This window comes from Mycetomoellerius zeteki, unplaced genomic scaffold (assembly GCF_001594055.1).
Source record: "Mycetomoellerius zeteki isolate Tzet28-1 unplaced genomic scaffold, Tzet1.0 scaffold94, whole genome shotgun sequence".
NCBI lineage: Eukaryota > Metazoa > Arthropoda > Insecta > Hymenoptera > Formicidae > Mycetomoellerius > Mycetomoellerius zeteki.
In genome coordinates, this window is record NW_017257979.1 from 1,420,669 (window position 1) to 1,445,956 (window position 25,288).

Genomic DNA, 25,288 nt, shown 5'->3' on the forward strand with positions numbered 1-25,288 from the left:
GCCTCATCTGACCACATTATTTTAGATGGAAATAAAATATCATTGTGGCATGTCTGAAGGTACCAGTTACAAAAGTTCAATCTGTTCCAATGATCTTGAGGTAATAAATTTTGCACTTTTTGAATGTGGTAGGGATAGCGATTATCTCCTTTTACAGTTCGCCAAATTGTTTGTGGTGACACTCCCAATACAGCCGACGCATTCCGAACGCTGGTCTCAGGATGATTGTCAAAATGTTGTAAAATACGATTCCCTGCCTGCAAATCTCTTCGTAACGCTGCTTGAAATCGGTTGTTTTCTTGTCGAATTGAAAATGTTCCAGTCTCTCGCAATCTATTAAATGTCAACATAAACACTCTTCGGTTTGGCACTCTTCTGTTTGGAAATCGTCGTGCATATTCTCGCACCGCCTTTAAAGCATTACCGTTGCAGAAACCGTATACAAAAACCATATCAGCATATTCACTATTAGAATACGTACGCGGCATATTGCAAAAGACAAAATTCATCTACTGTTAAAGGCTTTCAAAGAGCGACTGACAAATTCATAACAGAAAGTGGAAAATGTAATCAAATATGTCGGTGCTAGATATGGCAAGAAATGTAAACATTTTTTTTCGATTTCTCTGAAACGGAGCAAAAACGAGCATATGTCTATAGGACTTTTTTTCTTAGTTTTTTACTCCTCTACACGCTCCCGAAGTTTTGCGATTTAATTTGGAAACACCCTGTATAGTCATATTATTAATATACCTACTTTAAAAAAATAGGAATTATACACATAAAAAAGATTGTCAGTACACTTAACTCGACAATGTCATACTTATATACAATATCTATATACATGAATACAAATTCATATATGTACTTTTATGTACTGTAATGCATTTTCTTACAATACACTGATTTTCGTTATTGTTATATAGTTTTCTGTTCAATATCTGTTAATGATGCATTCGAATGAATACTATTCTCTCGTATGGTTCCATAAATCTTGTCGCTGACACTGCATGTACTTTCATTTAAAGAATCTTGACTGGAAGAGCAGATATCTCCAGTTTCTGACTCTATCAAACTGTTGTCTTTTGATATTTGACTAAAACCTGTATTTGTCTCAAAGGTTGTTGTATCTTTAGAACATTCATTTCTACTCTCTTGACTGCACAGCGAATCGTCCAAGTTCATATCCTTTGAAAGTTGGCTCTCAGATTTGTCTAACAAATCGGTATCAACCAGTTTTGAACTAGACAGAGATTTATTCTCAGGTCCTTCACTTTTACTTATATCTTTTGAGTCGTCTAATTTTTTGACTAGATCTTCCCAGGGATCTTCCAAAAAGGAATTCATATCTACATACGCCGATATATTCACCTGCCTGTACGCTCCTTTGTAGCCCTAAAGAAAAACGTAACAAAGTAAAGTAACTTGTAATTTTTAATACCAATCATTAAATCCTCCTGCAACGTAGAAGAGTCTCTATCTTTCAACGCATCTCTCTATCAAGCCCTTTACCTTTCTTTTCTGCCCTTGAAACTGTTTAGGAGAATGCTTGTAGGCAGAGTTCCTATTGTTCGGTCTTGGCGTGGCGTAATAATTACCCCTATAATTGTTATACCATCCACTGCCTGGACTGCCGCGTCCACCGGAAGGGCTATACCGATTAGCAGTGTTATACTTGTCGTGTCGCATCAGCGGTGTGCTGACGTTCAGAGGGATAAAATCGTCATCGTGGGGCTGCGAACCTGTATTGCTTCCGGGGAAACGATGGTAGCTGTTACCCTCCGCAGGCTGATAACCTCTACCGCACGCGTTCTCGTGCGACTTCCAATTGTACGGCGTGTGCCTTGCACCGTACGGACGGCCACCATGCGCAGCATTGTTCAACGGCGATCTCTTCATTTTTCGAGAAAAACAAGCGCGAATTAACCTCACGATACTGCGTGATATACCTACGTTCACGATAAATTCACGGCTTCACCACACAATGGACCAATACAACAACATACATATACAGTCAAAAGTCAAGCTCCTTTTTTTGCGTATCAACGCATCAGCGCATGCGCAACGTTGTGACAATGAGCGAGTTCAACCCGGCAAATGCTTGCTGAGAAAATGAGCATGATTGGTTCTTACCTGCGGATCCAACCGAGCAATCATGTTTAATTGCTCGGCGAGCAGCTAGCTTTGACTGTGTTCCAAAATTCACTGGCAGTACTGGAAATGTATAGTATACGTGACGTAAATTGTAGATTTTCAGCGCTGACAGTGAATTTTGGAACACACCCTGTGTAGGAGCCATAAAGCCCGTATCAGACTACCGACTCTGCAAGCCGACCCGACTGCCAACTCTGGCTGTTGGCCAATAATGGACCAATCACATTGAATCAGTCTTATTGTGATTGGTCCATTATTGATCGGCAGTCGGAGTTGGTAGTCGGGTCGGCCTGCAAAGTCGGTAGTCTGATACAGGCTTAAAGCCCAGTGTCTACGATGCTAGAAATTGGTCCGAGATCTCGCAGAGAGAAAGGGTGAAATCACACGGTGTGGAAAAAGACTGCGGAATAGAGAATGCGTCATTGAAGCAACCAATCAGCGCTATTCAAATTTAGTCACATGATCAATGCGATTGGTCAATTCTTTCTTCATCCGAGATCTCGGACGGATTTCTAGCATCGTGGACACTGGGCTTAAGACATTTCGACAAGTAGCGCCATGAAAATAAAAACCACGTGGAACCGGAAACGAGGAAAGCCGGCGGGATCCGAGAACGAGGCGTATCGCACGGTTGGCAGCACTGTTTCGCACAACGAACGCTGACGAACGCTCACGTTAGAGCATCGGCGTCATTCGGCGTTGTCACTCGGGTGCGTTGTATCGTTCGGTCAATTTTTTTTTTAACGTGTGAGTCACGGTCTATCGTGTTACAGATTCAGTGATCAAGGCTCGTGTGATAACGCTCGCGTGTACGAGATTCGCTCGTACGTCGGTTTAACCGTCGATTTCAGTTTCTTCGTTTCTGCATTTCCCTCCCCGGTTTATCGATGGACACGTCTGTCGGTTATCACGCTACTACGGAGACGTCGGCGGCTGGAACGGTAATATCTCATTCTCTACATTCCGTCTCTCCTTTACACTTCCCCATCTCTCCCGCTTTCTGCAGTGCGATCGACATTATCGCGTCTCTCTCTCATATCCTTGGCCTTATGACTGCTCATGGGATCAATAAATTGAACGATCGGCGTCACGGGCGACGCGAGCGATCGAGAATCGTTCTTAGAAGACGATTGGCTGTACTTTTCTTGAAGTGGACTCGACTTCGACCGCCATTTCGCCCATCTGCCTCTCCTTCCGTTTCCTCACCGCGTTGTGATACGCGATCGTCTTTTTTGTCTTCTGTTTACTCCCGATATCGGCGAAGCATCATAGCTATGCGCAAGTAGCTGTGAAAAAAAAAGAAAGAAATTAACGATTCGGAGTCTCGAGGTGGGAGAGGCAGAAGGAAAAAGCCGGCCGCGTCTTTTAGGCGGGATCTTCCGCCTAAAAGACGCGCCTTGTGTCCAATGATACGCATCCTTCTACTTTCTGCGATGAATATGAAACTGATATACATACAATTGGAAAGAGAAAGGATGAAAAGTATGTGAAAGATTCAACTAAAATAAATGAGAATCAAGAATCCTCAAAGGTCTTTGGTCCTTAACGATCATTGATGGACGATGATTGATCTTCTGTAGGTAAAAGTAATCGCCGGATTATCATAAGGCGCGTTTAGGAGGTCAATTGTATATCTTGAAACGAGATGAAAATTATCTCGAAAAGTTAAAATTCTGGTATTGACCAGTGAAATTATAATATTCTAGTAATTTGCTCATTTTTGTAATTTTCATTTTGTTCCAAGATACACAGATGCTTTCCATTTGGTGACACACAAGTCCACACAAGTGTCGTTCTTGGTTACTCTCTGAATGGTAAAAAGGATAGAATGATGCTTGTATCGACTTGTGTCATTAACAAGGGAAGTTTCACTGTCCGGAACCGATTTAATTCTCCATGAGAGACATGTATTTTTTTATACGTGCCCTAACTCATGTTTAAGAGGTGAAACACCCCTTTGAAAAATAAACGATATTTTTCTTTCGAGACAAATATTGTCCGAAGTGTATAAAAGATAGAAAAAAAAATTTTTTTTTTAAATTTTTTTTTGTTAATAAACACAAGAAAATTAAAAAATTTTTTTCTTCACAACATTGAAACTCTTGAAATCGTACAACTTTTGTTTAAAATTTTTTCTATTTTTTATACTTCCGACAATATTCGCCTCAAAAGAAAAATACCGTTTTTTTTTTCCAAAGGGGGGGGTGTTTCACCCCTTAAACATGAGTTAGGGCACGTATAAAAAAATACGTGTCTCTTAGATTTTCGTATTTAACAACATATTTCATGGAGAATCAAATCGGTTCCGGACAGTTGTGAAACTTCCCTTGTAAGACTCATTTCCACGACTCATGGTTGATTCTTAATCGAAGTTCAATCTATTCTTCATCTCTTTTCAATTCCATTCCTCATCTCTTTTCAATTGTTGAGGCAAATAGAGAGAGTAAGAATACATAGTTGATAATTGTGGAGCTGGATCTAAATTAAAAGCACAATTGATACCCAAATTCCTATTTGCCTAATATTTTTAACCAAATTAATTATTAAAAAAAAAAAATTTCAGAATCTTATCTTTTATACAAGAAATATAATATTAATCTAAAAAGTAGAAATGGTTAATAATGACTGCTCGGTACTTCCAGGATTAATTTTGATGCCAACAAGTTTATCCTCCAGATCAAATTGTTAGAATAAAACCTTTCATGTTTCTTGCAATTTGCTTCCTTCAGTCCAGTTTTTTGTATGTCGATTTTTTTTGCATCTGCACTATATATCCTGCATTTAAGATGAATAAAGTAAAGATATATAATTAGACGTTAAAGAGAGAAGAAAAAGAGAAAAGATGGATAATATAAAAAGCGCTTTGTACTTTTATGTACTTTTTTGTACTTTTCTCCTTTTCTCTTTCTTTCTTCAACATCTAATTATATATATTTATTTTAAATACAAAAAATATCATGTAAAGTTATAAAAAACAAACCTTTTATATTTTATAGCTGTCTGTTCTTTGTGTATAAATTTAATATAACGCTCTGGAAATATTTTTGTAATCCCAACGGTTGCATTAATATTGACAATATAGCTATTATTACTGTTGTACAAAATGAAGCAATAACGGAATTATTGTATATGATTATAAAAAACGCTCACATAAAAATAATAGATAAATTATTACTCTGAAATTTTTTTCATTGCTTGTGGGACATGCCTGAATTATGCCATAATTGTTCGAAAGAATTATTAACATAAACGAATTATTAACATCATATATCAGAATTTTTTAATCTAAAATAAGTTATAAAAAATAATATATCCATTAACCAATTCGGACATTTGTTTCAGATGGTGTCATCTAACCAGCCGGTAAGAACATATAAACAATTATATATATTTTTTTTTTTAATCAATGAGCAACTCTGACAAAAGATGTTGAATAAATATCTTATTGAAAAACAAAAATTAGAATTTAAAATCCTTATTTATTTTACTACATGATAGTTTAACTGATCATAATAATATGCTCAGAATATTTTACATTATTGTAATTTCATATATATTCTGTAAAATTGTGTTTCAACACAGCTGAGCAATAGCAAGTCTCGAACAGACACCATATTTTCTACGAAGGATTTATGGTCGATTTCTGAGATACAAATCTTGTATTAAATTATAATAATCTTGTAGTCTTGTTCTATAACAATGCATTAACTCTTATGATTTTCTCGGCGACCAATACTCGACGCAATAATAATGCGTGTTGCGTGTGATTTCATATTTCACAGAGGAAAACAAAAATATTTGTTGGCCGGCTGCCGGAAAATTGTCGCAACGATGAGTTGCGGCAATTGTTCTTGCGCTTCGGTGAGGTGACCGAATGCGACGTGATGAATCGATATGGCTTCGTCCACATGGCACGAGAGGAGGATGCAGCTGCGGCGATCAAGGCACTCCACAATTCCAACTTCAAGGGGGCAACAATCAACGTGGAACAATCAACTGGAAAGTCACGCGGAGGCGGAGGAGGACGCCGAGATGACAGAAGAGGTGGACCAATGAGAGGTGGTAGGGGGGGACGAGACGGTGGTAGAGACGCTCGTCCTGGACCATACAATGATAGAAGAGGTTGGTATTGTTTGCACCTCAGTTTGCATCATAAATTCCGACAAGACTATTTTCTCATTTAATTTTCTTCAAATATCTCCATCGTCTCTGTACATGCATTTGCGCCACACTCTCAATGTAATCGTAATACTCAATATTATTGTCGTAATACTTTTCATTGATGTTTTGCTTTTTTTCGTTGTCCCGCACTAACGAGTGTAAAACAGGAGATTCGTCTCACTTAAGCCTCCGGAGCTAAGTCAAATCTGTAACACAATTACTAGATGTTTCTCATTTAGTAATACAAGTGTCATTCTATCGTTGAATGAATTCTATCTTACTCATTGAATGAACAGAAAAGGTAGAATAATGTTTGTATCTACTTGTGTCATTAAATAGAAAGCACAAAGTTGTAAGATTTATTTATGTTAAAAGGCACTAATTAATTTCAAGAAATCAAAGTGGTATAAGAAAAGAACGAATACTGAATATATTTTAATAAGAATAATTGAGTGAGTCTAATAGACCCATCATTAGCTCCGGAGGATAAAACCATTTAGCAAGGTTTTCTAGACTGCGTTCAGAAACTCCACTCAGGTGCACCCAGGGTTCTTGTTTAGTGAACAAGAATAAAATGATAATGCTCCGAATTTTTCCTAAGCGCATTCCTTCGCAACGATACGCCGTTTCGGTAATCATTTGAGAAAATAGTATGTTGGAATGAAAAATAGCATAAAACCTTGACATGTACACTAAAAACCAATTCCATATCTCGGCGTGCTTTGCAGTTCTTCATTGGTTACGATGGATCTGCTGCAGGTGGCGTCGCGACCGGGTACACCGATTACAATCGCGGAGCTGGTGACTTTAGCGGCCGTGGGGCGGACTTTGGTGCTGGCTACGGCGATCGCGGAGCTTACGGTCAGAACGTGGGTGGCGCGGCGATGGGTTACACTTCGACGGCGCCGGGGATGGGCGGTGGATACGGGCCAGCTGCCGGTGCTGTGGGAGGATACGGACCAACTGGCGCAGCGGACTATGGACGAACAGCTGATTATGGTCGCGCTGACTTCGGTGCTAGGACAGATTATGGTAATCATGAGGGTGGTGCTTGCAGCTTTAAAAGTATATGACTTTCAAGTAACTAAATATGTGACTGTATTTTGATACAGATGTGGAGTAATTGCGAGTAAACTAGAGTAAATCTTTGTTATGCGAGATGTTAAAATAGAAACGGTATAATCTTAACTTTGAAGATGAAAGATTGTTTTTGGTTTGTCTGAAATTGTCATTTAAATTTTGCATTGTAATCGTTTTGAATTAGATATAGATTGTTCAATTATATTTATATGCTCATTGATATTCTTTATCAGTCAGTATCTGTATTTCTCACTTGATACGTATATTTAGTCGTTTATTGACTTTATAGTTTACGATATGATTTCCGTGAGACGAAAGGAATGCACAAACTTTTCAAGTGAAAACAAACGGGAAATCAATGTAATCGAGAATCTTAATATTAATGTTGTATAGGAGTTGGTGGAGGCATGGCCGGAGATTTCAATCGTGGTGCACCTGGTCCAGTAGATTATGGTCGCACTGATAATTTTGGTGCCAGTCGCACAGTCGATTATACAGCGAGAAATGATTATGACCGAAGTGCGGCTGGACCAATGAGAAACGGTGGTGCTGTTGCTACTACTGGGTATGGAACTGGGTACACTGATGTGGGATATGATGAAAGCCACTGGTAACGTAGCTTCTATAATTCTCTTTTGCTCCTTTCTCTACAAGACCGTAACTTTCGATTCTATTGCGTTTCTAATTCGATGCTGAGTTGTCTCTCAAATCAAAGTAGATTCACAAACATAATAAATGCTATATGTTTTCTAAGAGCCAATCTTTTGTTTACATCATTACAAAACCTCGAATTGTAAATGCTTATTCTATTTTGATTTGAAAAGGTGTAACATTAGTCATCTCAATTGTAAAATTGGAAATTGGAAATTTTATATAATAGTAATTTTATTTTATTTATGAGAAATATTTTTCATAATATAAATTTTTTATATTATTAATTTTCTTAATAGAAATTCTTTACTTTAGATTTAATTAACTTTAGAACTAATTTAAGTACAGTAAAATGTAGATCATTTATTTCGATAATTTATGCTTCTTGTTAATAAATGCACAGTTTAAAAATTTATGATAGAATTACACATTAATCCATAATTAGGAAATTGGAAATTATAATATATTAGGAAAAATTAGAAGAAAATAGTTATGTAAAAATTTTATCCCTGGAGGCAAGAATTTTAATAATTATCTATATTATACTGTACGCTTTTATTTTCTTTTATTACAACAGCACAATACACACATGTGAGAAAATCTTTTTTTATTTACATCAAACATTATTTTTTACTTTTTATTATGTTTAAGGTTTGAATGTCAGCACTGAAAAGAACCAGTTTTTTTATTATTATTAATTATAATTGTGTATAAATTCTCGGATCGTGTACTTTTCAGTGTAGACAACCAAACTTTTCCTATTTTTAAGATAATTTTATTTTTTGTCTTATTATTAAATAATAATTAAATAATTATATTATAAAATAATTTAGATCTCTAAGATTTTGATCAAATTTAGTTATTATATTAAGTTTATTCGTACATTAGATTCACTAAAAATATGGGTACGAATACATTGATAATTGACAAAACAGTTCAATAAAATTTACAGAGCTCACAAATGAGCTTTGCAAATTTTTTTTTAAACTGTTATCGTTACATTTTATTTTTATTCCAACCTGAAAGACTTTCAAATGCATAAGATAAAGAATATTTTAAAGTGATTGAACGATATATATTATAAAATATTGCTGCTTCTGTAACAAAAGATAAATAATTATATATTAACATAATATATAAAACAAAAATATTAAATGTCACTCAGGATAGAATAAAAATAAGTTAATAGAATTAAATTATGTACGACAGGGATTATCCGGGTGGGCCAGGGAATATGATGGGTGGGCCTGGGTGGGTAAATCAGGGAGCTTCAATGGTCTATGGAGTGAGGGATGGTCCTCCTGGTAATGATATGCATCCATTTGACAGGCCAATGAGCACTGGACCTAGCTACAGCACAGGGGCACCTAGTTACAGCACTGGTCCAGGACCACAAGCTGATATGTTTAGTAGAAGACCTGGCAGTGCCGTGCCCAGTGGCGGATATCCACCAGTTGCTAGCGGGTGAGTTGCAAATCGTAACAAAAGGTCTTTCTAAAACAGGCCTATTCAACATCTAACTTGTGAGTTAAACGCTCTTATTTCTCCATTGTCTCGTTGAGCGAAACAGAAAAAACAAAATATATTATAGACCAGTGTAGTGATTAATGTCTGTTCTTTTTTTTTGTTTTCTTTCTGTTTCGCTCAACGAAACGGTGGAGAGGTGAAAACGTTAGCGGCTAAAGTTTTGGATAGACTTGCTCCTGAAGAAAGAAGAATATTTTTTTTTCTTTCCTTATAGATAACGGCATTTTATGTTGCAGCTATGCCGAGGGATATGACAGACCCGATGCATATGGTCCTCCACGTGGCGGCGGACGGTAAGTTACACTTTATTACACTTATATATAATATTTATCTGTCTCATTGACAAAGCTGCGGTTATGAAAAGTAACACACGTTTGAAAAGCGAAGAGAATCCATATGCGTACGCTTGTTGGCGTCTTCACTCTTCTTTGCGCTATATACGCCACCCTCGTTCTTGCCTCGATTATATGTAATACATACGCAATTTCTATATATGCGGATTCGATGCAGGTTGAATATTTCTGTAAAAGTATAAGGTGTGACACTTAGCGCGACACTCGACCATGTACGGAAGCGTTCACTTTCGCCGTGTACGGTGCCGTTTTGCGTATACGAAATCGTTGCTTTTATCGGTAAATTTACCGGAAGCCGACGTTTCTTATGAGTGTAAAAGAGAACAGAGGCTGAAAATCACGTGGCTGAAAGTCTCGCAGATCTAATAACCACACGCAATATAAAGACTGCATTTTACATATATATTTATAATTTTTATATATTACACAGAAATTTTCAAGTATTCGAACATATATTCTACAGTTAAGTTCATTTCAATTAGTTGCAATAAGTTATAAAACGTAGTTTTGGTATTTATATGATAAATCCAAAAGGAAAGAAAAATTATTTGAGAAAAATTTAAATTTTTGTAGATTAAATAACGCTTTTATCACGTGAAAAATTATGTAGGATTTGTTGCCATCACGACATCAATATATTTGTGATATATCACCTCTCTTCTTTTACGTACTCCGCAATGAAGGTTCTCGAGCACGTCCGTCCAAGATGCGCTATGCGATCAGCCTGCGGCAATTCCGTAATGGCGAGATGCGCTCGGAAAGGCGGAAACTTCTCCCGTAAACACGAGAAAAAAAACTATCTCCGGTTACGTGGCTGACTTCTGCAAGCAATTCCGCAGCGCAAAAGATGAGTTCCGCGTAAATTTCTGCGGTTCGTGGAGACACATCTCAAAGAAGACGGTCTTCAATCTTGCACATCTCCCGCACGTTCGTCACAAATACAAACTCACCGCCGCGAACACACTGTGCCTCTGCGCACCTAAAATTACAGTCTGCGAAATTACAAACGCACGTCTTTCGCATTTGCTGTCCCCTATTCTCTAAGAACTTTCTGAGACACTTTCCCAATTCCATGTCGGTGTTTCGAGAAACGAGAAAAAAAAAGATGCGTTGCGTTGTAGCCATTGCGCCCACGGCGAACATCCGACAAAAGGTTTTTCGACATCGTGAGACTTGAGACTCTTCTGTTCTTCACGGAGTTCGAGTCAATTTCCAAATGCACTTGCGGCGGTGCACGGAGAGATGATGCACAATTGCGGCGTGTTGACCAGCTTCTGACATGTATGACAGTTAACCAGAACTGAATGTGAACTTTGCCTTCATCAACGTTTTAAGCGTTACGAATTTATATTTACATCGTTCCATGTTCACACAAATTGGATTGCTCCTTAAAATTACATATAATATTACATATAATATTTTGCCATAATGTGCTGTAAAAATTTGTATTTATTATTTACAAGCGATGAAATTCCGATTTTATCACTAAAAAAAATTTAACGAAGCAATTTATGAATAAATTCAAAAAATACATAAGGTGACTAAATTCAATAACCGGATAATGGAACGATAAGAACACCCAGATCTGGTAGCTGTGCTTCACGATAAATCTGCGTTATATGCGCTCCGACGTGGAATCAAAAAAAAAAAAAAGAAAGAAAGAAACATCCACAAGGCTTCCTTAACACTATACGACTATACCATGCCGTTGGAATTACAATTTCGACCCCGTATCACCGAATGTGTCCCGTGATGATCGCGCACGCCAGTGTTACATCTTATACTTTCTTCTTGCTCCTTGCATATAGCAAGGCGATCACGTAATTAATTCTGCGATTTTTCATTTTTTGACCTTTTAGCTTCCCAGGTCCGGCAGACGCGATGCCACCGAGGTACTAAACGTGTACTAAACGCACTAGCGCATGCGAAAGGCGACCGAAAAAAATAAAAACCGTAAAAAAAAAAGATCACAGCCTTTTAGCAGCGATCACTCGCTTATCGGACTCGATTACCTAGGAATTGCCGTCTGCGTTCGTCGTTGAGTCCATGATAATTATAATGAAAACTATATAAAACTTACAATAGAACTTAACGTTTAGTTGTATCGTAAAATACGGTAAGAATAAGAAGGATATCAATAGAGAATATATGGACAATTTGAATTTAAGCTCAATTTTTTTCAAGTACATTATTAATGAGTTTATATATAAATTGATCAATTAATCGATTTATTATTGATAAACATGCTATGTTAGCCTATTGTATGTTTAAAGAAAATTTTCGACATTACATTATTCATGGAGTTTATGTTAGTAATTTTTTTCCTCGCTCCCTTTTTTATAAATAGAAAAATTCCGGTATTATCTAAGTGTGGGTTTAACATTTTGCTCGATTTAATGCTCTAACTGCCTACAATGTAGCGTACATATGATTTTGTTATATCCTATAGTGCATAGTATTAATTCTACAAAAGGTGACTTATGCTACAATAATAATGTTGTATAATCGTTTTTACACATAAGAACTTGAATAATATTTTCAAATGTTCATTCATAAAGCAGAGAATAGCAGTTATCACAATGTATCTTTATATAAAACCAATAAAGTGCAAATGTGAATGCCCTAAAAAGCAATCTTTATAAAAAAAACTTTCTAATGTGTAATATAATTCATCTTCTTGCAGTCTTTCTGTGCGTAGTAAAATTATATCACTAAATTTAATTATTTACCAATTATAACGTATGCCACTATATTAAATACAATTAGAACATTATTTCATTAAAGATCTATCATCTGTTTTCAATATCATTCATTTAAGGAAATGTCATTTTTACCTAAAGATATTTTTCACCTTTATTTTTCTCTGTCATCTATTTTTTTATATCGTTTTATATTACTTTTTATTATCAATGTCAAAGTATGCAATCTTTACGTGACGCTGATTCAGTTACTCCATAGAAGAGACCATCAACTTAGGCAGCGACATCGGGGTAGAATACTAGTTGTCCATCTAATACATCAACTTCTGTCATTCGTAGCAGCGAGCAGAGCAAGCTAATTATTAATAATCAGCGTGCGTGCAACTATGCTCTTTAATATTCTTAATTCGATGACGTTATGCATTGTAATCTTGAATTCTAGGACAGTCTAATTACAACATGTAATTATTATCTCTTTGTACAAAATAGTAATAATATTCGTACAGTGTACGAATGTTCATTTAATAGTCTCAAAGCGTGGAAACTTTTATGAGACGTCGAAAAATTGATGGAACATAAAAAATTCAATGACAATGCAGAACGCCAAGTCAATCTCCAGCTGGTGCAGTTTACTTAGTTAGGCCTGTACTGTGAAAAACGCCGGTTTGTGAATGACCGTGCGATGAAAGCGATTGTCGAACACGTTATCCTGATGGCGGCGGCTTGTCGACCTGCGATTATTGAAGAAACCGATTACGACGATTACTCGCTATGCGTGGCTACCCGTAGATGCGGCGATCGGCGAATAAAGCAACCTGCGATATGTGGATAATGCGCCACAAATTGCGTTTGCGCTCAAAGCTTGGCGTGCTTTGAATTTAACCAGGAAAAGGTATGTTTAACGCGTGCGAACCTTTATACTTTATCTATTGAGACAAACCCAGAGCGCCTATCTCTCAAGGGGGGGAAAGGAATCCTATCATCTATAATCACTATTTATATCAGTGTTTCTCACCTAAGTGCGAATGGAGAATGTCCGGTCGAACAAAACATAAAGCTGTTAAACGAAAGAAAATAAAAAAAAACGTCGATTATCGAAGCGCGTGTAAAGAAAGCGGCCGATTTTCTTCTCGATGATCTCTCGGCGTGTTGCGCATTGCGATAGAAAGCGCATTGATTCTAATTCCATCTCTGTCATTTGTACACTCGTAAAGCGACTCTTGTTAAGATGCAACTGTGAAACAACTATCATCCACTCAGATCTCTGTCAAAAACGAATCTACATTGTCTATTCGATTTTTTTTGCTCGAATGCTTATTCCTTTCTTTTCTTTTACCTAATTATTAGGGAATTAGTTAAAGAAACATTGTTTATCTCTTTTGTAGATCTAACGGTACACAACGTTTACACAAACGATATTTTTATATAATTTAATAAATTATAAAATTTTACATTATATGAGATTAATATTAGTTTCCATTAAATATCAAATTGTTCGGTACATTTAATATTAAATAATGTCAGATATATTCGGCAATCTCTACAACTCAAGAAATGAAAGATTATTGTAATCTAATCCTTTTAACAGGCTGGAAATAAATTGATATATTGCATCTCTCGATGTCGAAACCTCACGGGTCCCTTTAAATTAATGCGTTTGTATCGATGCTTTATGAGATGGAATTAGAGCGTAAGGCAAAAACGAATGCGATGCGTGAATTGAAAAGAATGCTGGTTTCTTGCTAACTTTTGCCGCCGCAATTTGCGAATTGTTTTAATATCGTTACCACCGCCGAATCTCGTTCTGCAGATTAAATTCTAAAATTTCACTCGTATCTCGCGATGAAACTAAGCGCCACGTTGTAAGACACGCCGTTATGACTTCGGAACAACTTGATGTTGATGGAAGAACGTCGTAGAAAATTTTTTCAAATTGTCGACCTGTACAGCGCTCCTATTAACTGTTCAATAGAAATGTTATCTCTTGTTATACTTCCCAAAAAAGTGCACTTATTTTATGAAATATTTATCATATAAAATATATGTGTACTCTTGATTTCACATCGCGTTCAGACTCAAGTTGATAGAATCCTGTAAAGTCAATTGAAAAGAGAGTGAAGTATTGTACAGCTACTTCACTAATTGTTAATAATTTGTCAGCATCGATTTTATCTGGCGTTCATACAAATATATGATAAGTTAGTTCCATTATTCGCCCACAATTGTGGGATATTTCATGTACGTTTCCATATAATAAGATAATTTTTTTAATAGATTACAAATGGGATGAAGACAAATGACTGATGGACATTGAGATGAACTCAATGGGAACTGCTAATAATCCTCAGAAGCATTCACTGTCAGTGAACTCGTTTGCTCGTCCAGGGGACGAGAATAGATGTGCAGAAGATGGATAATTATGCCTGGCTGCTTGTACAAGAAGTAAAAAAGCACAGGAATGAAGTATGGAATTACTATCAATTATATACAGTTTCTTTATGCAATATACAAATATGCTTTGTTAGTTAACTTATAATACGATAATAATTCATTTTTTAAAGATAATAAAATTTTTTAGCAATATTTAAGTTTTTTATCTTTAATCCTGTCCTTAACCTTGCCAAATGTAATAAAAAAATATTTACTTAACTATTTATCAATTAGTCTTATAATTAGTAGTTTTATTATTATATGTCTATCAAAAAATGTATACATGACAAAGGAAGATAGAAAATAGAGTATGAATATTTTAATATGATTTTTATTAAAATGGAAAAATATAAATATATGCATTACATATGAAACTAGAATATATTTTGTCTCGTATTTTTTCTTATTCAGACTTTAAAGCAAACATCATTAAGCATACATAATATACAAAATTTATTTTTTCTATCCCATCACCTCTGTAAAGCTAGTGCCTGATTATATGTGATTAAGAATTGTGTCTGGCATTAGTTTTAGGAATAAACTGCTAATTATACATGGTATGCTATAAGTAGTAATACTAACAAAGTAAATTTATAAAATGAGTAAAGCTATAATGTGTCTACAATATACGCTCAAACAATATGGCACAATAAAATAATCTAATTCTTTTTTAATGATAAACTATTCAATTTTTGCTAATGTATTTGATGAAATATCTGTAGTATAATTTTTTATGTTTTCTTTATATTGGAACCCAAATAATATATGCAGACACGATTTATAGCCGAGATTGATTATTTACACTATTTTGTATAAACTGGAGGCTTTACTATGTATAAAATCATTTATTGATAAAAATATAATGTGAATACTTTGATCGATAAACTATCCAATATTAATATTATGCACATTTTTAGCTGATTGTATATTGGATATTTTATCAGTGAAAGTATATTTATACTTGGCTATTTTTATTTATAACAGTCTTTATAGTATTGAAACAATATATATCAAATAAAATGCTTCAAGTATGAATCACTTTCTTATCAGTATTTAATTATAAAAAAAAGTTATGAATTATCCTCCAATGATTACTAATTATCGTTATTTTTAATAAATTTGTATGATAAAAACCATTTTAAAAGGGGTGATTCAGAACTGTTTTGATTACTCAGTATAACAACTCAGTATAATATTTGAGTCTGACGTTAAGCTCATGATAAACTGGGTTCTGGTCCAACACCGCCTGCGAGTTCGTACACGAGTGAAGCTACTTCCACGGCTAGTTTGTTAACATCCGACGAACTCTCACATTCCGCATAAACCCGGATGATATCTTCAGTTCCGGAAGGCCTGAAAAGGAAGTCAGTTAATCTATTATGGTAATTTTTATGTTTAAGATCTTTCAATAAGCTTCTGATGAACGGAAACTACTTCAAAAAGTTTTGTATATCAAAACACAAAGACATGCTATACCTAACGAAAGATCGACCTCTTGAATATTTCGAGACGATCTTGTCAATCTCTTCTTGTAAACAAATAGGAGTCAGGCAATGTCTTTCTGCATTCGTTGTTGTTATAATATTTCTATCCTTCACTCTGACTTTGAGTTGCGTATTCGGAAGATCGTTGTAACTTCTTTCCCACTCGGTAACATCCCAACCCTTGGCGTGTAATATAGTCTCGACTAGTAACATATCGCTCAACGCATCGCCAACTGTTTCATTTATTAAATTGGTTACATCCCTCAGCTTTGAAGAGGCCGCCCTTTGTGTCGTCGAAAGCATTTCGTTCTTAGCGTGATTCTTGATAGCTTCTTTAGCAATATCTTTAAAGATGACGGTTCCATGTCCATTTGCCTCGAAATAGACTCCAATGTCAAATTCCAGCGCTTTCTTGTGCAAATGCTTCACACCAGTTGGCACACACGCCACTGGAACTTTCAATACGTTCGAAATATAATCGGTTGAACCACCGTTGGCATATGCGGTTTGCACTAAGCCCAATTGTAAGGATAAACCACTCGTTTCCAATAGTTCCTTGAAGTAAGCGGCCACTAGCGTTGCTATTCGATCCCCATCCAAAAGATGAAACTTATTATTCTCGTCTACGTAAAAATACACCACTCTATCAGCGTCCCCGTCTATACTGACGCATCTAACGCTCTTATCGGATGGGATATTCAGAGGTAACGTCTGTTGTACTTTGACATAATCCGCGCCACACATATGATTCAAGTCTCCGCTTCCGTCGTTAAATAACTTGATATCCAGCACATTCTCCAGGTATCTCCGAAACTCCTTCGCTGCGATAGCACCCACGCCATTTGCAGCATCCAGTTGCACTCCGCTTATGTACTTTCCATTATTTATCTCAGTGCCTCGTATGCTTTTGAATACTGCTGTTAGCTTCGAATAATAACCCTGCAGCGTGGGATCGCCGTAAGCGCCATCAGTGTTCGTGCATACTACGACATAGTGTAGCTGTGGAGTCGTGACCAATCCTAAATCTGTAATGTTGCCGTTTAATGCTTTGATTCCAGCTAATGCAGCTTTCAATAGGATGGGACTGCTTTTACGGGTATCTCTTCCTATTATCACCGTGGCCGGTATCGACAAGTCAATATTTTCCTTGGTAGATATATGTACCAACATCGATATCAAATCACTGTCCAATACGTTAGCTAGATTTGTCGCTATCATTTCCCAAGAAGCTTCGAGCATTTCGCCAGCTGGGTCGACAAGCTTGATGCCATTATCAGGTTCCAAATTGTGACTCGCGGTAATCATTAGACCTATGGCAGCTGTAAGAAATTTATTTATCAAAAAAAATTTAAACAAACTTAAAATTTCAGTGTTATATTATAGAATGGAGACAGTTGCTTAGCACAAGTTTCCCTTCAGTTGCTATCATTTTGCTGTCACCAGGATAATACTAATTTCTTTTAGGGTAATTTAAAGGTATTATGCAGATAATGTATTGTCTGTACAAACAAATCAAAATATTGTAGCATACTGTAAAAAATTCATACAAAAATAGTATCAGGCATTACGATCTGCTTTGACCAAATATAGCTCTCTTCGCTCATTTGTGTTGCAGCATTAATTGTCATAAAGTTGCCATAATCTGTTTGTAAGAGAGCAACTGTTGCCTATTGTCCTAACCGGCTCATATAACCATTGATAGTAAAAATAAGTAATTTACTAAAACTAGAAGCTGCTTTCTTCAATATTGAAGATAACTTGAACAAAGCAATTTAAAGCAAATTAACAGCAACCTTTGGGTGGACATTTTGTTATCTGGATATGTACTACATTATATACCTTTCTTTGCTTTAGATCGTAACACAGCTAAGAGGCCCATTCTATATAAAACATGCTCCAAGACATCCGATCTAAAATTGATGCATATATTAAATTATCTTAAACATACGAGACATTCTTTTGTACAGCTTGTATTAGATATATCAAAAAATAAAGTAAATAAAGAGCGTTCTGCAAAATTCAGTAAAAGATTTTGAAAGTTATTTTGATAAGTTAAGTAATAAGTATATTATTTTAAAAGATGGACTCAACGAGTGTCAATGATTTAAAAAAAAATTCGCGCTTACTTTGTTCTAAAGCCAGCAGTTCCATATTCGATACGTCCGTCATTTTTCCGACTGTACTCCGCGTTCACAACATTGTTAAAATAACTTGATTCCATTGTGTATCGATACGTTTTAACAGGTGACAAGATTGACATTAGAGTGACAGTTCCACGCGTGAGAATGTCATATGGCGAGTACTTTCAAGCATTCACCCAACGTGCTCCAACATGCAATTTTAGATAAATTACCGTTGTAATTGCACTATGTAGCACTTTCTACACTTAAAATAAGATAAACATACATATGATATATGTTAGAGGGAAAAAGATAAACGTTCATCACAACAAGAGAAAGAAATCTAAAATGAACCATAACCATAACCAATAAGACTAGAACTAAGGAGGATCAACTCGTGTGATGGAGGTGAGTCAAAAAACGTCCGCGGCTATTTACACGATGTGCAGCGGCACTGCGCATTGTGTGAAAGTTCAATATAAGAGCGACAAAGTGACGATTATAGAACGACAGAGCGACGACTATATAGAGCGACAGAGAGGACTAATGAAGCGCAAGAGTGGGGGAAGTTATCCGTCGCCACTTTTTGCCTCACCCCCACTACCGCTATTGGCACGAGTTGACTCTCCTGGTTCTAGTCTTCTTGACCATAACCATTCACTATCCCGCCATCGCCGCTAGGCGCGTTGCGCATTGCACAGTGGTGCTTAACCGGCACAGTTCGGTACTTCGATATGAGGCCGAGATGCATCGCGCATGCGCCAGACTCGCACTCCGGACGATTATCTAAAATCCTAAATAAGTACTCTAATATACTTTTTCAATGACTTTCACACATATATATATAGAACGTAGATTATTAATCGTTTATTATTCGTAGGTTTCTTCTTCACACTTCTTAAATAATAAATCCAATTGACGTGAGAAATCTTGGGAATTAGTTTTCCGGTTATTGGATCATACAGTTGTCGATCTTCCATTTCTTCTATTCCACAATATAAATTAAGGATTAAATAATACTAAATTAATATACTTATTAACGAAATAATTTAAAGTAAGTATTTTGGCATCAGTATGATGCATATTCTTATTATTGAGAATTACGAAATCATATATTTATAATGTTACATATTATATTGTATTTGACAATTTTATCTTTTATATACATATAATATATTATTATTAAATATATATGTATATTATATATACATATTATATATTTAAAGTAATTTATGATATTTCGTAATTAAAATATATATAATATATTAATATAATAAAATACTTCTTAAACAGTTACGTTTAATTTTTTATAATTACATTTTAGATATTGAATATTAGACATCGCATATTCGCCTCTTCATTTCTTCTGCTTTTCATTCTTCTACTCTTCAAAACTGTTGCAAACACGCTGCAAGTTTATGCGTGTATTGTTATCACGTACATTATTTTCTGCTGCAATTTAATATCGCACATAGTTTGAGATGCAGCAACTAGTACAAAGCATAATTAATTTATTAGCGCAATATTGGCCCAACATATTTCCAATACATGCCAATGTTTATAAACCAATATCTCGCCAATGAATTATGTTACTCGGGATGGTTCAAAGAACCTTGCTTTGCTGGGGGAGACATCGCGGAGCAAAGCATGCCGATCAGTCTTCTCCGAGTGGTCGGTGCGCCTACGTCTTTCGTGAAAAACACGAGCGTGATGACGAACGGCAATAAGTACAATTCACCTGTTGAAATCGGCACCGCGACGAATAGCGAAAACACCAGACAATTCATCAAGAAAGAAACGCTGCGGAAAATCAAGTCGATCGGCGGTCATGTGGGACTGCTGATCACCCTAATGCTTTACACCGCGATCGGCGGACTGGTGAGTCTTGAGATGAAGACGATATTATATCTTGAGCACGATTGAAGTTTACTTTCTTATTAATAAAGCCTTGTATATCAAACCCATAATTAATACTAGAAATCGCACCGAGATCTCGGATGGAGGAAGAATTAATATTATAAATCAAATTTAAACAATTTGGCTATTTGATCGATACGGTATTAATTAATTCTTTCTTCGTTCGAGATATTGGAACGATTTGCAACATAAGGTTTAAGACAAATATAATAAACAATAAGATTCAACGATGATCTTGTTGGCTACGAGTTTTCTTTAAAATTGATGATTCATGAAAGTAAAGATTTTACCCATCAAACTAATAATAAACATACACAGAAAAAATGGTTTTGCTAAAATGTCTAAAAACTTAGCTATATACACAGATTTGAAAATAATTTTATTGGTCCGTAAAAATATTTGCGTAGAAAATTTAATGATGAGCAACGCTGCAAAAAAAATTTTGATATTTTAGCGATCAGCTTGAGTGTGTTACATAATTATTTTGGTAACTCAACAAAATTTATTTTCAGATCTATATATTATATTTTTAGAAAAATTTTTAGATATTTCAGCAAAACCATTCTTTACATGTAATTATTATTAATTATAATTTCTCAATAATATAACTGTAATACAACAGTAACATATAACAGAGTTATATCGTTGAGTGAAAAATTATAATTATATTATAATATAGTTATATTACTTTTAGTTGGTATTTGCAGGTATAAGATGTCTTCTCTGTAACAAATGGATTTAAAGGGAATCAAAATAACCGCGTGAACAATCCGTTTATTTTTCGCTTTCCGAATTCCTCGTCTATTCGCGTCCGATTGATCGCGATTGCCGGCACGCAAATCAACGATTTCCGTTCAATTTCAATTTTGGGGAAAACCTGTCGGATTATATAAGACGCGCGACAAAACGATCGAAGAAGAGAGCGAGATACCGTCAACAATATCTCGAATTTACAAAGTCCACGAGTCGTGTGCACGGATTCTCGTTTGAGAAACATCGAGATTTCCAGCGTGGAGTTAAATGTATTCGATGTTCCATAAATATTTACATTCTGTACAATAACGAACGAACTTATAGCCCGCCGAATCGTATCTTTATTTTTAGCGGCGGACCAATCGCGCGGTTTTTGTTGGAAAAATATTACTACTGACGCCTTCAATGAAGTTCGGTAAAAATACCAGTACGTTGAAATTCACGATGATCATGATTTTTTAAGTGTGCCATAAAACGGCTGCGGAAATAACGTATTTCCTAAACAATATTATTCCTCAATGAATTCGATTCATTTATGTCCGCCAATTTCTCATTTCTATGAATGGCTCGAAAAACGATAATTATAACATACATATCATGCAAAATTAACAAATAATAATTAAAAAATTAATTATTCGTGGGATAACTGTTGAAATGATTAATAAAAAAATCAACGAAGACCGTTTCGCTTTTTTCGAAATGATTTGTTTCTAATAATCGAAAATAATATTTCTAGCATTGTCTTAAAAAGAAACGGATATTTTATGTTGTATAATCTCCTACAAATCAGAAGTTAATTCCAGCACGTTTTGAAAGCGATATACGCATGTCAGTAAATAGCATCAACGATCCTTGTAAACAGTGCAGATGGATGTGCATTTGCTCGATAAATACACATATCGACTGATTTCTCATTAGCCTGAAATTAGCACTCGAGACTCGAGAGTAATACTTGCGGTTTAAAGACTTTATCGATTTATTATTGATTTCGATCAATCATTAACGCGATATCGCTATAAAGGAAGATGATTTAATATTGCATCTATAACATCTTCAATTTAATACATTAATCCCATAATGGTCGGCGAAATTTTTGAAACACTTGTAAAAAGTAAGTACTATCTAATTTAAAATTTTAAATGACATAGTAGCTAAATAACAATGTAAAATAGAAAATATGTCATTCAACACTTTTTAAAATATAGTCTTATTTAAATATTTTACACAAAAATATGCTATTTAACTTCCTTAGGATATAGTCTTATTTAATCATTGGCTACATTTAGAAAGTAACAGTTGAGCGTTCAGTATAATTGTTGTCTTAAGCAATTCAGATTTGTGTGATTTAAGACATGATTTATATATCAAAATTGTTTCATATATAAAATTTTTAATTTCGAGTACGTCTCCAGGTTTTCCGGCAGATCGAACTTCCGGCAGAGCTCAGACGGCTCGAGCGTTTACGCGCGAGATTACGTATGCAACGATATCGCTTTGTGGAGACAGTTTCCAACAGCACGGACGTTTTCAATCTGCATACTTTGGTGAGAAATTAGCGACATTAAAATATGGATATTTCGTCACGACACTCGGTGTCTTCCAGGTGAGCGTAGAATTGCGCGCCTATGAAGAAGCGGTTCAAGAAGGAGGGGAGGGCGGGGAATCAGCTTCGTGACAGATATCACTGATCGTCCCGATTTTTCCGAATCGGAACTACCATCCATCGTGACGGAGAGATGGAACGTTCTCCAGGCGATTTTCTTCGCCAGCACGGTCCTCACGACAATAGGTATCCAGACCTAATTACACCGTAGATTTCATTAAAGAGATTATTGTAACATATGGAATCAATAACGTGGAATTAATTTTTTTTCTTGCAAAAAAAAGAAATTATCTTGTACTAAAATTCTGTCATTCCTAAAATTAGACAAAGAGTTGGAAACTTCGGCTACATTTCGTTATCCTTATATATAAATCTAATACTGATCAATTTAATACTAAAGATATTAATTACTTATTTGGAATACTGAACAAAAAAAGACAGTGCTTTTAATATTTAAAATAAATAAATAGAATTAATTACCAATGTCTTTTGGTATTAAATTAGCGAATGTTAGATTTCTGTAAGGATATTATCTTTTTATACTTATTTTAACCAATGTAGTTTAATTTTAATTTTGTTTCAACTTACTCTTATAATTTTTAAAACTAAAAAAGATGAAGAGTAAGTTGAACCAAAATTAAAGTTAATCTATACTGATGGAAACGGGTATTATAGTTTGCTTTACGATGATTTGCATTTGCATGATAGGATATGGCAATGTTGTGCCCTCGACCAACTGGGGAAAAACTTTCTGCATCTTTTTCGCTTTCGTCGGTATACCTCTCACTTTGATAGTGATCGCTGACTGGGGAAAACTATTCGCAAATGCAGTAGTGCACCTCGAATTGATGGTAAAGTCGAAACTTCCGTTTCTCGCGAAGCTTTCGTTTATCCCGACGAACGTAACCGGTCGACGGTCACTAGGTGAGTTTAATTAACATAATTGATTTAAATAAAATAAGTAAAAAAAGTCAAATACAGTTTAAGCTATATCTTGATACTTAATAATATTTACATGTAAATTTTAAATACATACAAATACATTTTAAATTAATTTAGTCGATTTCTGGTCTGATCTCTTTTGTAGGTGCTTGTGCCACCATTATGCTACTCTTCCTTTATCTCGCCTGCGGAGCTGGAATGTTTATGCTGTGGGAAGACGATTGGGATTTTTTTGATGGATTTTACTTCTGTTTCGTGACCATGACCACCATAGGTTTTGGCGATCTCGTCCCAAGTAAGTAAAAAATAAAAAAATCTCTTGTATCTCTAGAATCTTGAATGTAGGTAATTAGTTAATATCTGTTTGCGCCAAATTTAATGTACTTATTTTTACATATTGTCTGTTAATCTCATTCAGAGAAGCCGAAATATACTTTATTGTGCACTTTATACATCTTGGTTGGCTTGGCGCTGACTAGCACCATCATCGAGCTCGTCAGACGACAGTACGCTCAGTCCTGGAGGAGGCTGCAAAGACTGAGCGGTCCATTGGCTGAGGCTCTCAGAAAATTAGGTGAACAAGCAGGCGGCGATATGTCGGCGCTGCACTCTGATCTACGGTATATCTCTCTTCATTATTCCTTCTACAATTAACTACAGAGAAATTTTAATAAATGATTTTCCTTATTGACTTTCTAAGAAATCGTTAGAAGAAAATTAACAATGAAACGCTAATTTTAGAAAAGTACTGACGGTCATATCTATGCCGCGATTAAAGTGGTCCGCGTCCATAGACCGAAGCATCACGAAGGATCAGGACTGGGAGGAAGCTGTGGAAGCGGTACTGCGCGACATCGCAGTATCCGGGACGGCCCCGCCACCCAGGAAGTCGATCGTACAAATCGTCGTTTACGAGTCCAGTGTTTAGTTTGTTGTTTAACGCTTAGAGGAAAGAGTCGTCGCGTTAATATCTATTTACACCCTAAATTTAGAACAAGACCTATATTCCAAATAGGTCTCTTACTGTAAATACTTAATGAGAGTGATCTGTTTTAAGTCAAGTTTCGTTTGAAACTATTATAGTTCAGGTCGCTTACGGTTGATGGCTAAACCCATCTTGAGTCACAGTAGCATAAGTCAGGTCGTGCATGAATCAAGCTAGCGAGGACGAATGACCACGAACGAACGCTCAGATTCAAACATTTACGAACGAACGTGAATGTAATGAGCGTTGATGTAAATTCGGCCTCGTTCGTAATCACAGAGTCACCCTTATCTATTATAGATATATGTCTATATAATAGAATATGTCTATGCCTTCATCGAAACAAACTACTTCATCTAGTTACGTTTATTCGCGCCTTCTTTTCTTCGGATCTTTAGATTCCCATACAACACGTGTATCTACGAAAGA

At 35.7% G+C, this 25,288-nt stretch overlaps 4 protein-coding genes across 6 annotated transcripts; 2 read left to right on the top strand and 2 right to left on the bottom strand.

Moving 5' to 3' along the window:
- Positions 1–826: 826 nt before the first annotated feature.
- LOC108730610 (uncharacterized) lies at positions 827–1,980 on the bottom strand. Its single transcript, XM_018460396.1, has 2 exons — positions 1,513–1,980; positions 827–1,395 (listed from the first exon to the last, which is right to left on the bottom strand). The coding sequence occupies exons 1-2, from the start codon at positions 1,897–1,899 to the stop codon at positions 919–921; spliced, it is 864 nt and encodes a 287-aa protein (XP_018315898.1). The 5' UTR covers positions 1,900–1,980; the 3' UTR covers positions 827–918.
- Positions 1,981–2,806: 826 nt separating this feature from the next.
- Positions 2,807–15,160, top strand: LOC108730655 (RNA-binding protein 4.1). 3 transcript variants are annotated; one of them, XM_018460494.1, is made up of 8 exons: positions 2,807–3,095; positions 5,497–5,517; positions 5,937–6,276; positions 7,075–7,347; positions 7,789–8,005; positions 9,376–9,510; positions 9,810–9,866; positions 14,900–15,160. In XM_018460494.1, the coding sequence occupies exons 1-8, from the start codon at positions 3,042–3,044 to the stop codon at positions 14,913–14,915; spliced, it is 1,113 nt and encodes a 370-aa protein (XP_018315996.1). In that variant the 5' UTR covers positions 2,807–3,041; the 3' UTR covers positions 14,916–15,160. The 3 variants fall into 3 exon arrangements, with proteins under 3 accessions (XP_018315996.1, XP_018315995.1, XP_018315997.1); XM_018460493.1 differs by lacking the exon at positions 14,900–15,160 and adding an exon at positions 11,786–12,099; XM_018460495.1 differs by lacking the exon at positions 14,900–15,160 and adding an exon at positions 11,786–12,099 and having other exon boundaries at positions 5,937–6,213.
- A 1,046-nt stretch (positions 15,161–16,206) lies between these two features.
- On the bottom strand, positions 16,207–19,021 carry nst (phosphoglucomutase 3-like protein nst). The gene is made up of 4 exons (XM_018460372.1): positions 18,666–19,021; positions 18,379–18,449; positions 16,532–17,858; positions 16,207–16,408 (listed from the first exon to the last, which is right to left on the bottom strand). Exons 1-4 carry the CDS (start codon positions 18,797–18,799, stop codon positions 16,270–16,272), a joined length of 1,671 nt encoding a protein of 556 aa, XP_018315874.1. The 5' UTR covers positions 18,800–19,021; the 3' UTR covers positions 16,207–16,269.
- Positions 19,022–20,207: 1,186 nt separating this feature from the next.
- LOC108730608 (TWiK family of potassium channels protein 7-like) lies at positions 20,208–25,286 on the top strand. The gene is given in 8 exon segments (XM_018460395.1): positions 20,208–20,537; positions 22,742–22,873; positions 22,933–22,987; positions 22,990–23,118; positions 23,641–23,856; positions 24,020–24,169; positions 24,293–24,494; positions 24,616–25,286. Coding segments are annotated over 8 exon segments (1,401 nt in total). The 3' UTR covers positions 24,803–25,286.
- The last annotated feature ends 2 nt before the right edge of the window (positions 25,287–25,288 follow it).

Excerpts from the sequence above, each read along its gene's own strand:
- LOC108730610 (XM_018460396.1), bottom strand. The coding sequence starts at position 1,899 with ATGAAGAGATCGCCGTTGAACAATGCTGCGCATGGTGGCCGTCCGTAC. Across the intron at positions 1,396-1,512 it reads TTCAAGGGCAGAAAAGAAAG|GGCTACAAAGGAGCGTACAG; the intron begins GTAAAGGGCTTG and ends GTTTTTCTTTAG.
- LOC108730655 (XM_018460493.1), top strand. The coding sequence starts at position 3,042 with ATGGACACGTCTGTCGGTTATCACGCTACTACGGAGACGTCGGCGGCT. Across the intron at positions 5,518-5,936 it reads TGGTGTCATCTAACCAGCCG|AGGAAAACAAAAATATTTGT; the intron begins GTAAGAACATAT and ends CATATTTCACAG. Across the intron at positions 6,277-7,074 it reads ACCATACAATGATAGAAGAG|GTGGCGTCGCGACCGGGTAC; the intron begins GTTGGTATTGTT and ends GATCTGCTGCAG.
- nst (XM_018460372.1), bottom strand. The coding sequence starts at position 18,799 with ATGTCAATCTTGTCACCTGTTAAAACGTATCGATACACAATGGAATCA. Across the intron at positions 18,450-18,665 it reads ACTGCTGGCTTTAGAACAAA|ATCGGATGTCTTGGAGCATG; the intron begins GTAAGCGCGAAT and ends CATCAATTTTAG. Across the intron at positions 16,409-16,531 it reads AGAGGTCGATCTTTCGTTAG|GCCTTCCGGAACTGAAGATA; the intron begins GTATAGCATGTC and ends CTTCCTTTTCAG.